Source organism: Amblyraja radiata, chromosome 33 (assembly GCF_010909765.2).
Source record: "Amblyraja radiata isolate CabotCenter1 chromosome 33, sAmbRad1.1.pri, whole genome shotgun sequence".
NCBI lineage: Eukaryota > Metazoa > Chordata > Chondrichthyes > Rajiformes > Rajidae > Amblyraja > Amblyraja radiata.
In genome coordinates, this window is record NC_045988.1 from 4,548,000 (window position 1) to 4,563,503 (window position 15,504).

General features: G+C 45.4%; 1 protein-coding gene across 1 annotated transcript in view; it reads right to left on the bottom strand.

Annotated features, from left to right (window-relative positions):
* Positions 1–1,640: 1,640 nt before the first annotated feature.
* Positions 1,641–15,504, bottom strand: part of c33h11orf53 (chromosome 33 C11orf53 homolog) — a 47,728-nt gene continuing 33,864 nt past the window's right edge. Inside the window, exons 3-5 of the mRNA XM_033049526.1 lie at positions 10,230–10,275; positions 8,526–8,833; positions 1,641–2,487 (exon numbers count right to left, since the gene is read on the bottom strand). Coding sequence (XP_032905417.1) covers positions 2,053–2,487; positions 8,526–8,833; positions 10,230–10,275 — 789 coding nt within the window. The 3' untranslated portion in view covers positions 1,641–2,052. The remainder of the gene's footprint in view (positions 2,488–8,525; positions 8,834–10,229; positions 10,276–15,504) is intronic.

Sequence of the window (15,504 nt, forward strand, 5' to 3'; positions counted from 1 at the left end):
TACAGCGCGGAAACAGGCCATTCGGCCCACCGGGTCTGCGCCGACCAGCGATTCCCGCACATGAACACCATCCTACACCCACTAGGGACAATTTTTACATTTACCAAGCCAATTAATCTACAAACCTGTACGTCTTTGGAGTGTGGGAGGAAAACGAAGATCCCGGAGAAAACCCTCGCAGATCACGGGGAGAACGTACAAACTCCGTATAGACATCACCCGTCGTCAGGATCGAACATGGTTCTCTGGCACTGCATTCGCTGTAAGGCAGCAACTCTACTGCTGCTCCACCATGACCACCGTTCTGGGTGGTAATTTGATTTTGAACTGTTGATTGTGGGAAATGGCTTTAACTACTCTCAGGAGAATACTGACCAATAACATGGGCGTAGATATCAAATCATCAAGAGTAAAAGAATTGAAAATTGAAAATTGAAAACTTTTAAAAGAATTGTTATGAAGATTTCTATTTCAGTCATACTGCCAGCTTAGCCAACTTTCGAAGCTAACCACAACTCTAAATATTTCTGAAGATTACTACTTCTGAAGATTACTATTACATGAGAGATTTCACATCTAGAGAATGGCTTCTTTAAGGGTGTCCTCCCTTTGGGATGTGCAGAAAGTACGTATGGGTTTAGCAATTAAGTGTAGGCTCATTCACACCCTTCTCAAGGCTAATCAGCGATGGATAAGAAATGTTACCCTTGCCAATAATGCCCCAATGCAGGAAATTAAAAAATAAAGATTATTGTCAGATAACAGGTGGGTGGGAAGATTCTGATTCCATTGGGAAAGGTGATGTTAGTTAGCACGGAAATGTTTAACACATTGCCTTCACTTCATACTTCATGGTTGAGCATAAGATGTTGGACTTGGAGAATGATGACACTGAGTTGTCTACCAGCCGATTGTTGGAAATATGTCCCACAGGATTAACAAAATGTGGGTGGCACAGTGGCGCAGCAGTCCAGTTGCTGCCTTACAGCACCAGAGACGCGGGTTCGATCCCGACTACCGATGCTTGTCTGTACGGAGTTTGTACGTTCTCCCCGTGACCTGCGAGGGTTTTCTCTGAGATCTTTGTTTTCCTCCCACACTCCAAAGATGTACAGGTTTGTAGGTTAATTGGCTTGGTCTCGATGTAAATTGTCCCCAGTGTGTGTAGGATAGTGTTAATGTGCACTGATCGCTGGTCGGTGCAGACACGATGGGCCGAAGGGCCTGATTCCGCACGGTACCTCTAAACTAAACTAAATACCCAGGAAATAGGAGTTGAAGTTAGCTCTGTGGCCTTCAGTGGCCCTTTCTCCACAGTCTAGTTAGATTATGGCTGACCTGACCTTGGCCTCAACTCCATTCTGCCTTTGCCCCATAGGCCTCGATTTACATTTCACTTTATCCCAGCCTTGAACACATCCACTGGAGAGAATATATTCAATATATATATATATCTCAACCCCAGAGAGTCTTCCCATCTCACTTGTATTAACAATTCCAAAGATTCATGATCCTGTTGAGAGAAGAAATATCTTCTGACTCCTGTCCGTAATGAGTGGCCCTTTAACCTGAGATTATACCTACAAACCCCCCCATTCTCTCCTTGAGGGCCAACATCTTCTCAGCCTCTAGGATCTGTATTTATTTATGCCTACTATGTTCTGTTGTGCTGAAGCAAAGCAAGAATTTCATTGTCCTATCTGGGGCACATGACAATAAACTCTCTTGAATCTTGAATCTCTAATGTCCCTGTGTAAAATATCGTCCCAAGCCTGGCTCACTTACCTGTGTTCATTGACTTCACTCCATGAAAGGCCCATAACATTCAAATGAGTTTACGCCACATCGTTTGGTCTGATTAAACTATTTACTTCATATTCTATGACTGCACCAGATTTGTCCAACAATCACAAGTCCGTTCCTAATGCAAGATTAAAAGTGTATTCGTATTTTAATGATTTCTCCCTGACAGAAAGCCCACTACAACTTGATGTAGACATCTCCAGCCCTTCATCTAACTAGCTTTACAATTGAGCAGGCAACCAAGACTCCTCAGTAGGACCGCCTGACTTCATACAAAGGCCAGCTGGTGCCGGCTTCTTCTTTGGCCCAGGGCGACATGTCAAGCATGGATGGGGCGGGGGTGTCGGACGAGTCTTCGGACGTGAGATGGAGGGACTTGGCCGCCAGCTCGGAGGTTACAGTCATGAAGGGGGCGCAGCCATACGCCGAGGTGGATGGGTAACCGGGGCCGAAGTGCATCTCGTCCAGCGGGTACAGAGAGTAGGGCTGGGAACTGGGGCCGGGCCCGTTGCTGTTGCGCCCAGCGCTCTTGTACTGGGCTGGAGAGGCAGAGTCAGTGTCAGGCAGGGCGTGGTTGCCGTGGTGTTGCGATGGACAGTCATTCGGCGACGTCTGCATCTGCTGGAGGTCGCAGATCGTCTCACTCTGGCTGCCGTTTTCTTGCACACTTTCCCACGAATCTCTCTGTTGAACAAATCAAGAATACATTCATAAGGTTCATAAGAGATAGGAGCAGAATGAGGCCATTCGGCCCATCATCTACTCCGCCATTCAATCATGGCTGATCTTTCTTTCCCTCTCAACCCCATTCTCCTGCCTTCTCCCCGTGTACCCCGGACACCCGTACTAATCAAGAATCTATCTCTCTGCCTTAAAAATATCCATTGCCTTGGGCTCCACAGCCTTCTGTGGCATTACGAAACGTTTCAACATTTGAGGACATCACATTGTTTAAGAGGCATCTGTGAGAACATTTGAATCACCAAGGAGTAGAAAGCTATGGAGCAACTGCTGGAACATGGGATTAGTACAGGTTAGGCACAAGGGACTGCAGATGCTGGTTTACAAGTGAAATGAACAGAGTGCTGGAGTAACTCAGCAGATCAGGCAGCAACCCTGAAGAACGTGGATAATTTCGGGTAGGGACTCTTCTCTGATGAAAGGTCCTGACCTGAAACGTAGCTTTTAAAAAATAAATTAAATTTATTTAGGGACACAGCGTAGAAACAGGCCCTTGCGGGCGGAGCACCAAGGCAAATTCCTTGTATGTGAATACTTGGCCAATTAACTTACTTACTTCAGCCCACCACGTCCACACCAATCATGGATCACTCAGTTCTATGTTGTCCCACTTTTGCATCACACACACTAGGGGCAATCTACAGAAGCCTAACCAACAAAATCTATTCCACAGATTCACAACTCTCTGGGTGAAAATGTGTTTCCTCGTCTCCATTCTAAATGGCTTACCCGTTATTCTTAAGCTGTGGCCCCTGGTTCTAGACTCCCCCAACATCGGGAACATGTTTCCTGCCTCTAGCGTGTCCAATCCCTTAATAATCGTATATGTTTCAATAAGATGGTAAGGCCGTCAAAAAGGCCAAAAGGGATTTCTGCTCCAAGCTGGAGGATGAGACGGATGTTCGGCAACTGTGGCGGGGCTTGAATGCCATCACCTCTTACAAGGTCATCATCTCTCCACTCCGCTCTGGACCACTTGGACAACAAAAACTCATATATCAGGCTGTTATTCATTGACTACAGCTCGGCATTTAATACCATCATCTCCTCCAAGCTGGTTACCAAACTCTCAGATCTCTGCGGATCCCTCTGCAATTGGATCCTCGACTTCCTCCTTCACAGACCACAGTCTGTCCGTATTGGTGGAAATGTGTCATCCTCGATAACAATCTGCACGGGAGCACCTCAAGACTGCATGCTCAGCCCCCTGCTGTACTCACTCTATACTCATGACTGCATAGCCAGACACAGTGTGAACTCCATCATCAAGTTCGCTGACGACACCACTGTTGTGGGACGTATCACTGATGGGGACGAGTCAGAGTATAGAAGAGAGATTGAGCAACTGTCCATATGGTGCCAGCGCAATAACCTGGCCCTCAACATCAGATAAACCAAGGAACTGATTGTGGACTTCGGAAGGGATAGGATGGGGACCCACAGTCCCGTTTATATCAACGGGTCGATGGTGGAAAGGATCAAGAACTTCAAATTCCTGGGCGTGCATATTTCCGAAGATCTCTCCTGGTCCCAGAACACTGATGCAATTATAAAGAAAGCACATCAGCGCCTCTACTTCCTGAGAAGATTACGGAGAGTCGGTATGTCAAGGAGGACTCTCTCAATCTTCTACAGGTGCACAGTGGAGAGCATGCTGGCCGGTTGCATCGTGGCTTGGTTCGGCAACCTGAGCGTCCAGGAGCGGAAAAGGCTGCAAAAATTTGTAAACACTGCCCAGTCCATCATCGACTCTGACCTCCCGTCCATCGAGGGGACCGATCACAGTTGCTGCCTCAAAAAGGCTGCCAGCATCATCAAGGACCCACACCATCCTGGCCACACACTCATCTCTCCGCTGCCATCAGGTAGAAGGTACAGGAGCCTGAAGACTGCAATGACCAGGTTCAGGAATAACTCCTTCCCCACAGCCATCAGACTATTAAACACAACTTCAAACAAACTCTGAACTATAACGCACTTTATCTGTTTATTTATGTGTGTATATATATATTCTATGGTATATGAACACACTGATCTGATCTGTATTTATGCCTACAATACTCTGTGCTGCAGCAAGCAAGAATTTCATTGTCCTATCTGGGACACATGACAATAAACTCTCTTGACTTGACTTGACTTGACTTGAAGATATCCTCTCATCCTCCTAAATTCCAGAGTATACAAGCCCAGTCGCTCCATTCATTCAACACATGAATGTCCCGCCATCCCGAGTACGTGGATAGGAAAGGTTAAGAGAGATATGGCCCAGATGCAGGCAAGTGGCACATGGTCACTGAGGCAACTTGGTTGACGAGGCCAAGTTGGGAAAAAGGGCTTTGACTGTGCTATCTTCATGAATAGTGTCTCCCACAAACAGCAATATGATCAAGATCTATTTTAATAACACGGATTAAAATGCAAAATGGTGGCCAGGATACTAATGCCCCTGTCCCACTTAGGAAACCTGAACGGAAACCTCTGGAGACTTTGAGCCCCACCAAAGGTTTCCGTGCGGTTCCCGGAGGTTTTTATCAGTCTCCCTACCTGCTTCCACTACCTGCAACCTCCGGCAACCACCTGCAACCTCCGGAAACCTTGGGTGGGGAGCAAAGTCTCCAGAGGTTTCCGTTCAGGTTTCCTAAGTGGGACAGGGGCATTTAAGACTATTGATCTAACTTTTAAATAGTGGAAAGGGATCTTCTACTTGATCTGTGCCGCACATTTTACTGTTCCAATTTACTGTTGTGTGATGTCTTTTTTAAATTGCTGTTTTTTCTTTTTCTTTTTTTTCCCCCCACAAATATGTAATATGTGAAAATGTGATTCTGTTCCATTCTGTTTTGTAGTTTTTTTTGCACAATCCGCAAGCATTGCCACTTTTCATTTCACTGGACATCTTGTATGTGTATGTAACGAATAAACCTGACTTGACTTGACATTGTTGTCTGTGGGAAACAATAAACAGCTTTCATCCAGAAGACAGTACTGCCAATGCTGCAGTACTTATGTTTCCAGAGTGGGATTTGAACCCACAATCTTCTGACTCAATAGTGAGAGTGAGAATGCTTTATAGTGTTTAGTTTAAGTTGTGTTTTTTAGAGAAACAGGTCTTTGGCCCACAGAGTCGGTGCCGACCAACATCGACCACCCATACATTAGTTCTATCCTATAACGCTAGGGGGCAATTTACCCAAGCCAATTAACCTACAAACCTGCACGTCTTTGGAATGTGGGAGGAAACCTGAGCATCCAGAGAAAACCCTTGCCGTCTTTGACAAACTCTGTATGTAGTCAGGATCGAACCCGGGTCTCTGGCGCTGTAAGACAGCAACTCCACCACTGTACCACACTGAGGTCAGTGTGCTGTTGTGACCAAAATGTCGCCTTATCCATGTTCTCCGGAGATGCTGCCTGCCGCGTTGAGTTATTCCAGCACTCTGTGTTCCACGCAAGATTCCAACATCTGCAGTTCCGTGTGTCATAGAGTCATAGAGTGATATAGCGTGGAATCAGGCCCTTCGGCCCAACTTGCCCACACCGGCTAACATTTCCCACCTGCCCGCCTTTGATCCCTAACCCTCCAAACCTGTCCTCTCCATGTACCTGTCTAACTGTTTTTTGTAAATGTTGGGATAGTCCCAACCTCTATCAACTACTGTGGCAGCTTGTTCCATACACCCACCACCCTTTGTGTGAAATAGTTACCCCTCAGATTCCTATTAAATCTTTCCCCCTTCACCTTAAACCTAAGTCCTCTGGTCCTCAATTCACCTACTCTGGACATGAGACTCTGTGCATCTACCCAATCTATTCCTCTCATGATTTTATACACTTCTATAAGATCACCCCTCATCCTCCTGCGCTACAAAGGAATAGAGTCCCAGTCTACTCAACCTGTCCCTGTGTCTTTAAGCAATAGTTCAGTGAAGGGGAGCCAGATAAATGGGATGTTTTTGTCCTGTAACTTCGATGTAACTGTAAAACTGTAATGGCTTCAACTGTTAATTATCAAGGCTCAATTATCCCCTTGATGTGGTTTCTAAACTCGGCAATGAGAGAATTCTTATAATTGGCTACCTGATGACTTAGGGCAGGATGTGCAGAATGTTCTTGACAATTAATAAATTGTACAGGTAGGTATTTGAATATCCCAGCCACTGCACCACGTTAAACAGGTGTGTCGCTCTCTACAAGTGACTTGGACACACAGGTACAAAGTAAGGCTATAAACTGTATTTACCAATCTCGTCAGACCTGATTCACCTGCCAACATGTTTCTAAGTATCTAAAATATATTGAAGGATGTGCTGTATATCTAAAAACACTTCATGATATTGCCTGGAGCCATTAACGTTTCTTCGGCACTTCAATTACTCTGGCACAGTGCAGTTTATTCAATTGCAGAATTTATATTCAGCAAGACATTAGAGTAGAAATTTGCAGATTTACAGCCCCTGCGTTCTCAAAAAATGATTATGGCTTCTGCATTATGTTTCTGCTTGGCATAAATGAATCACCATCACATTTCTCGACAGTATTTTCATTGTTCACCTCCCTCAGGGTTAATCCTATTAAACCAGATTAACTAATGGCTTTGAGTTTCTGGCTGCCATTCAGTTACAGGTCGGAGGAACTTTCTCTGGTGGGAGTATTTTTGTTTGGAAGGCAGCAAAGCCTTTAGATTTCAGATACCAGTAATACTGATTTTTATTTTGTTGCTTCATGCCAGCTATATCTATACAAAACCCACTAACCAGCTACTCATCTTGCATTAAGATCACTTATCACATTTATTACTTTGTGTAGGAAGGAACTGCAGATGCTGGTTTAAACCGCAGATAGACCACAAAAAGCTGGAGTAACTCAACGGGACAGGCAGCATCTCTGGGGAGAAGGAATGGGTGACGTTTCGGGTCGAGACCTTTCTTCCGACTGAAACGTCGCCCATTCCTTCTATCCAGAGTTGTACTGTTCTATGGTAGGCACAAAATGCTGGAGTAACTCAGCAGGACAGGCAGCATTTCTGGATGGAAGGAATCTGGAGAGATTGTACTGTTCTATGTTCTGCATAGTCTCGCAGCTAGAGAGGTGTTCTCTGATGGAGAATTTCATTGAAAGGCAACAATATCTGGCCTCGAACGAAGGCCAAAACTTGTAATGTAGCTCCCTCAAAGCTTAGCTTAGTTTAGTTTATTGTCTTGTGTTGTTTATCAACAGCCATTCCTTCTCTCCAGAGATGCTGCCTGTCCCGCTGAGTTACTACCTGGTTCTATTTGTTTACCATAATTCTAGGGCATCTAACATGCTCAAGTGTCAAGGGATCAGGATTTGGCCATTCGGCCCATCGGGTCTACTCTGCCATTCAATCATGGCTAATATCTGGGAAGGAAGTCTACCAAAGCCGAGCTCCACATTCCCAGGTGACATTAAAATATACAGCGTGCCTCAGCAGTCCCGGGTTTGAATTCTTCTACAAGATTTCACACTCAGTTCAAGCACAAATTCCAAAACCTTTGGTCAAAGTAGGTGCTTACTAGGACCGAAGATAGACACAAAATGGTGGATTAACTCATTTTGAAGAAGGGTCTTGACCCGAAACGCCACCTATTCCTTTTCTCCAGAGATGCTGCCTGTCCCGCTGAGTTACTCCAGCATTTGGTGTCTATCTTCGGTGTAAACCAGCATCTGCAGTTCCTTCCTACACATTTCGCTTACTTATGCCCCGTCCCACTTAGGAAACCTGAACGGAAACCTCTGGAGACTTTGTGCCCCACCCAAGGTTTCCGTGCGGTTCCCGGAGGTTTGTGTCAGTCTACCGACCTGCTTCCACTACCTGCAACCTCCGGCAACCACCTGCAACCTCCGGGAACCGCACGGAAACCTTGGGTGGGGCGCAAAGTCTCCAGATGTTTCCGTTCAGGTTTCCTAAGTGGGACAGGGGCACAAGCCGCAAATAAGAGGCAAGGTGGGTAATTACGTACCAACAGGAAATGGGATGCCTCATTGGGGTACGGAGGAATGAGGGGTGTCAGAGGCTGAGGCGTGAAAATGGAACTTGGTCCGGATGGGAACGTCGGCGCCCGGAAATCTCCGAACGTTTCCGCAATGTAGGGGTCGAAGAGGTGCGGGTAACCAGATATCGCCGGTGCGTCACATCCAAAGGACTTGCTGCCCATTGAAGGTGAGTACACGTCCGCTGAGTACTGCTTCGATGAGTGGCAATGAGGCAAGTCGGAATCTGATAGATACGGTCTTCTAACACCATAGTAGCTGGGTATAACTTGGGCACCTATGCAAATAGATACGAAATGTGTTAGCACTCACTACAACCAGCAATGAAACTCATCATTAATTACCATCACACAATGCTGCAGTTTATGGGGCCATCACTGGTAATAGAAATCCATCATTGGCTTTAGAAATCATTGAACCAAAGGACTTAATCCATTTCCAAATATCATTGTTTTTCCTAATCTGAGGAAAGACATTCTTGCCATAGAGGGAGTACAGAGAAGGTTCACCAGACTGATTCCTGGGATGTCAGGACTTTCATATGAAGAAAGACTGGATGGACTCGGCTTGTGCTCGCTAGAATTTAGAAGATTGAGGGGGGATCTTATAGAAACTTACAAAATTCTTAAGGGGTTGGACAGGCGAGATGCAGGAAGATTATTCCCGATGTTGGGGACGTCCAGAACAAGGGGTCACAGTTTAAGGATAAGGGGGAAATCCTTTAGGACCGAGATGAGAAAAACATTTTTCACACAGAGAGTGGTGAATCTCTGGAATTCTCTGCCACAGAAGGTAGTTGAGGCCAGTTCATTGGCTATATTTAAGAGGGAGTTAGATGTGGCCCTTGTGGCTAAAGGTATCAGGGAGTATGGAGAGAAGGCAGGTACAGGATACTGAGTTGGATGATCAGCCATGATCATATTGAATGGCGGTGCAGGCTCGAAGGGCCGAATGGCCTACTCCTGCACCTATTTTCTATGTTTCTATGTTTCTATGTTTCCTACATTTAGTTTGAGGCATCGTAGAGAATTCAAGATTCTGTTTTAGTTTAGTTTTAGAGATACAGCACGGAAACAGGCCCTTCGGCCCACCGAGTCTACACCGGCCATCGGTCACCCATTCACACTAGTTCTATCTTATCCAACTTTTACATTCTACACGCTAGGGGCAATTTACAAAAGCCAATTAACCTACCAACCGGCACATCTTTGGAATGTGGGAGGAATCCGGAGCACCCAAAGAAATCCCATATGGTCACAGGAAGAGCGTGCAAACTCCACACAGACACACTGGGGGTCAGGGTGAGACCAAGTTACTGAAGCTGTTACAGGTAACTGAACTATCCAACGAAGTACAGGTTTGTAGGTTAATTGGATTGGTGTAACTGTAAAATTGTCCCTCGCTTGTGTAGGGTAGTGCTAAAGTGCAGGGATCACTGTTCAGTACGGACTTGGTGGGCCGAAGGGCCTGTTTCCACGCTGTATCTCTAAATACAGCGCTGTAAACTAAAAACTAAACTAAACACTGCCTTGTACTTTGTGAATGGTTACTGTTAGTTTGTGTAACGGTTTAGACAACCTCATGAGGGAAGCAAGAAGAAAGTCCCCTAACCATATTCTAAAAATCCTTGCATTCTTTTATCTTGCAAATATATGGCAGAAAATCCCACTTACCAGACATTTGGACATAAGGTGATGGTTGAGAAGAGTTGGTTCCTGTCTGAAGAGGAAGGAGATGAAAAGTTTATTGTGCAAACATAATGAGATATTATAATGCAATCAGTGGCATATTCTTGCAGTTCATTGAGTCATAGGACATGGAAACAAGCCCTTTGGCCCAACCAAGCTAGTCCCACTTGCCCGCATTTGATCCATGTCCCTCCAAACCTTCCCTATCCATGTACCTGTCCAAGTGTCTTTGAAATGTTATTACTGTACCTGCCTCAACTAATTGATCAGTAATCAAGGGATATGGGGAGAAGGCAGGCACAGGTAATTGATTGGGGACGATCAGCCATGATCACAATGAATGGCGGTGTTGGCTCGAAGGGCCAAATGGCCTCCTCCTGCACCTATTTTCTATGTTTCTATGTTTCTATGTACAACTTAGAGCAAGGCATCAAACTGGCAGAGTCTTGCACTACATCGATTTTCTCCTCAGCAACACTTCTGAACTCCTCATTCTTTTAAACGAGACAGTTCTCATTTGACCAAAGATGGACATTCTGCAAAAAAGCAAAGGCAAGCAAACACGATAAAAGGCCTGGGATTTGCTTCCCTTCGGCCCACTATGTCTGCACTGATCATGGTGCCAATCTAGAGTCATCCCATCTACCTGCACATGGTCCACATCCCTCCATTCCCTGCCTGTTCCTGTGTCAGTTCACATATTTTGTAAACATTGCCATTGTATCCACTTCCAACACTTACCCTGACAGCACATTCTCTGTGTAAAAATTTCCCCCGCACATCTCCTTTAATCTTTCCCTCTCTCACCTTAAACCAATGACCAAATTGTGTACAGTTTTGGTCCCCTAATTTGAGGAAGGACATTCTTGCTATTGAGGGAGCCCAGCGTAGGTTTACAAGGTTAATTCCCAGGATGGCGGGACTGTCATATGCTGAGAGAATGGAGCAGCTGGGCTTGTACACTCTGGAGTTTAGAAGGATGAGAGGTGATCTCATTGAAACATATAAGATTGTTAAGGGCTTGGACACGCTAGAGGCAGGAAACATGTTCCCGATGTTGGGGGAGTCCAGAACCAGGGGCCACAGTTTAAGAATAAGGAATAAGCCATTTAGAACGGAGACGAGGAAACACTGTTTCTCGCAGAGAGTGGTGAGTCTGCAGAATTCTCTGCCTCAGAGGGCGGTGGAGGCGGGTTCTCTGGATACTTTCAAGAGAGAGCTAGATAGGGCTCTTAAAGATAGCAGAGTCAGGAGATATGGGGAGAAGGCAGGAACGGGGTACTGATTGGGGATGATCAGCCATGATCACATTGAATGGCGGTGCTGGCTCGAAGGGCCGAATGGCCTACTCCTGCACCTATTGTCTATTGTCTATTGTCTATTGACCTCGGAATGAATGAATGAACACTTTATTGTCACATGTGACAAGTCACAGCAAAATTATTTGCTCTGGTATTTGACATTTGCACCCTGGAAAAAAACCACCAACACTATCCGTGCCTCTCTTAATTCGATATACTTCCATCAAGTCTCTCCTCGGCCTCTGACACGCCATAGAAAGCAATCCACGTTTGTCCAAAATCTCCTTATAACGGATAGACTCCAATCTAGGATCTCTTCCGCACTTTTTCCATAGCTTCCACACCCTTCCCGTAGTAGGGTGACCAGAAATGAGCATAATACTCCATGTGGTCTTGTCAAAGTTTGATACAAATCTGATACTAGGTGTGGCGGCACGTTCACGGGCTTTTAGTTAGTAATTAGCGCTCCACGCATCGGCAGGAGCGGTATCCGTTAGCTAGACTAGGTACGAGGTATTACGAGCTTTTGTTTGTGTTTTGTGAACAAAAACCATTTCGCTCAACCTGCCTGGTCTCACTACAATGGTGAGACATTTTTATACCCATGCCCAGACCCCTGCAAACAAGCAAGCAACAAACAAGAAGGGTTCAGACCCAAAGCGTCACCCATTCTTTTTCTCCAGAGATGCTGCCTGACCCGCTGAGTTACTCCAGCATTTTGTGCCCATCTTCAGTGTATTTCTTTGACCACTCTGACCTCTTCTGTTGCCACTTTCAAGGAGTTATGGATTTGCACCCCCAAAATCTTTATTAAAGGTCCTGCTGTTTACTGTACACTTTCCTCTTGATGATCACTCTTAGAGACATAGAGTGACACAGTGTGGAAACAGGCCCTTCGGCCCAACTTGCCCACACCGGCCAACATATCCCAGCTATACTAGTCCCACCTGCCAGCGTTTGGTCCATATCCCTCCAAATTTGTCCTATCCATGAACCTGTCTAACTGTTTCCTAAATGTTGGGATAGTCCCAGCCTCAACTACCTCCTCTGGCAGCTCGTTCCATACACCAACCACCCTTTGTGTGAAAAGGTTACCCTTCAGATTCCTATTAAATCTTTTTCCCTTCACCTTGAAGCTATGTCCTCTGGTCCTCAATTCCCCTACTCTGGGCAAGAGACTCTGTGCGATCTACCCGATCTATTCCGCTCATGATTTTAGACACTTCCCCACAAAATGAGAAACAAGAGATGAAATGCAGAAGGAGTTGGCCTCAATGACATCTTACTCACTCCCTATAACGCGAACTCTACCCCTTCCTCCTCCGGAATAATTCTTATGCAAACACACTTCAGAATTTGCATGCTCCGGGAACGCTGGCAAGGTATTTGCCTCATGTTCTACTCTCTTGAACTAAATGAACCCAGAGCCCGGCTAATGTTGGATTCACCAGGGGAGTTCCATGGACTATGGGCGGGGGCTTGGGGAGAGGCCATCCACTAAGTGTCAACACCAGCCACCAGGACGAACAGGGTGAAGCAGTCACAGGATCGTTGCTAGATTCCCTCAGGATAAGGCACTCAATTCCTCAACTTCCACTTCCTGGATTAGTGTGAATGCTTTAATCTCACATATTTATCTCTAAATGCATTTAAGAGAGAATAGATTGAGGACATGGTTAGAAATATTAACATTACACAAAATAAACTCCAACCGTGGGCGGCACAGTGGCGCAGCGGTAGAGTTGCTGCTTTAGCACCAGGGACCCAGGTTCGATCCTGACTACGGGTGCTGTATGTACAGAGTTTGTATGTTCTCACCGTGACCTGCGTGGGTTTTCTCCAGGATCTCTGGTTTCCTCTCACAGTCCAAAGACGCACAAGTTTGTAGTTAGTTGGCTTGGTATAATTGTAAATTGTCCTCAGTGCGTATAGGACAGTGTTAGTGTGCGGGGATCGCTGGTCGGCGTGGACTCAGTTGATCGAAGGGCCTGTTTCTGCGTTGTATATCTAAACTAAACTAAACTAAACTTTATGTATTGGGTCACATGAAAGATTGATTTTGGAAGATATTAAGTACAATAAGTTAGGTTTGATAATATTTTTCTGAAGTGCAACAGACCATTTTTGTGATGTTAAAGAAACTAGATAAATACAAGTTGTTGTTGGAAGTGAAGGAAATGTTATGGGGTTAGGATCTCAGAAAGGTGATAGGGCTGTTCAATTTGGAGTGGTTTAGTGCAGTTTATTATTGTAACATGTACTGAGGAACAGTGCAAAAGTTTTGCAAAGTATCTCGGTACAGGCGGCAATAATAAACGTTGCACTCTAGCTCAACTTCACCTATCAAGATTGTACATTTATCAAAGAAATATTTACTGGGTCAGATCCAACCAATTCGCATTACTCTTCGAATGAGTCCACAGGGGGTCTGTTAAAGAAGGTGTAGTAGGAAGGGGGTGAGGCGGGCGGGGGGCTGCCTGCTGCCACGTGCGGCAGCAGGCAGAAGATAAAACTGTTCGATTAACTTTTTGTAACTTTGTCGGCACCAGAAATGTGGTGACTCGTTTACTGCCCAGGTGAGGTCTGCGGTATAATTTTACAGGGCTGTATGCAAAACAAAATATTTCACTGTACATAGGTATAGGTGACAATAAAGTATCTTTGAATCATTGAATCATTAAATTTTACACAGACTGGCTGAATGACTAATATCCTGTGGTAGTTGTATCCAGCTGTAATTATTCCAGCCCTTCCTAGTTTTATCTCAGCTGTTATCAGGCAACTGAACCATCCTCTCACCAGCTAGAGTGTGGTATAGACCTCCCATCTACTTCCTTCAACATGTTTGAACTATCTTTAATCGGGCTTTATTGGACTACCTCTTGGACTAAAGCATTCAGAGAACCTGCCTCCACCGCCCTCTGAGGCAGAGAATTCCACAAACTCACCACTCTCTGTGAGAAAAATTGTTTTCTCGTCTCCGTTCTAAATGGCTTACTCCTTATTCTTAAACTGTGTGGCCCCTGGTTGTTGTCAGACTTCAAGAGCCTGAGCTGCAGGGAGAGGTTGAACAGGCTAGGACTCTATTCCTTGGAGCACAGGAGGATGAGGGATGATCTTATAGAAGTGTATAAAATCATGAGTCAAATAGATAGAGTAAATGCACAGAGTCTGTATCCCAAAGAAGGCAAATCAACAACCAGCAAACATAAGTTTAGGGTGAGGGGAAAAGTTATAAAAGTAACCTGAGGGGCAACCATTTTATATAAAGTGGTTGTATGGAACAAACTGCCAGAGGAGGTAGTTGAGGCATTTGGACGGGTATATGGATAGGGTATGTTTAGTGGGATATGGGCCAAATGCAGGCAAGTGGGACTAATGTAGATGAGGCATGTTGGTTGGCATGGGCAAGTTAGACAGAAGGGCCTGTTTCCATGCTGTATGACTCTATGACTCTAAGGATCTGGAATTAGGATCATTTAGGACCATGTCGCTTCTCACCTCATCTAAGACGACTTTAAAACCTACCTCTTTGACAAAGCTTTTGGCCATTTGTTCTAATATCTCCTTATGCGGGTCGATGTCATATTTTGGATCACGGCGCCCCTGTATTGAAAGAGAGAGAGCTCTGCGTTGGTATGGTGCTGTTCACAACGTTAGGTTGGTCCTCATGCATCGGAGAGCGAGTTTCGAAGAGTAGTCGCAGTGGTAATGCCGTAACATGGCATCAAAGTCATACACTGCCTGCTCCCCAGACAAAGACATCACTCTGGCACGGCATCTCACTGCCAGGAGCCTTGTATTCATTCCATTAAATAATGCCGAGGGATTTTCTACATCCATCCAAGACCATCGATATAGTGTTTAAGAAGGAACTGCAGATGCTGGAAAATCGAAGGTGCACAAAAATGCTGGAGAAACTCAGCGGGTGCAGCTGCACCCGCTGAGTTTCTCCAGCA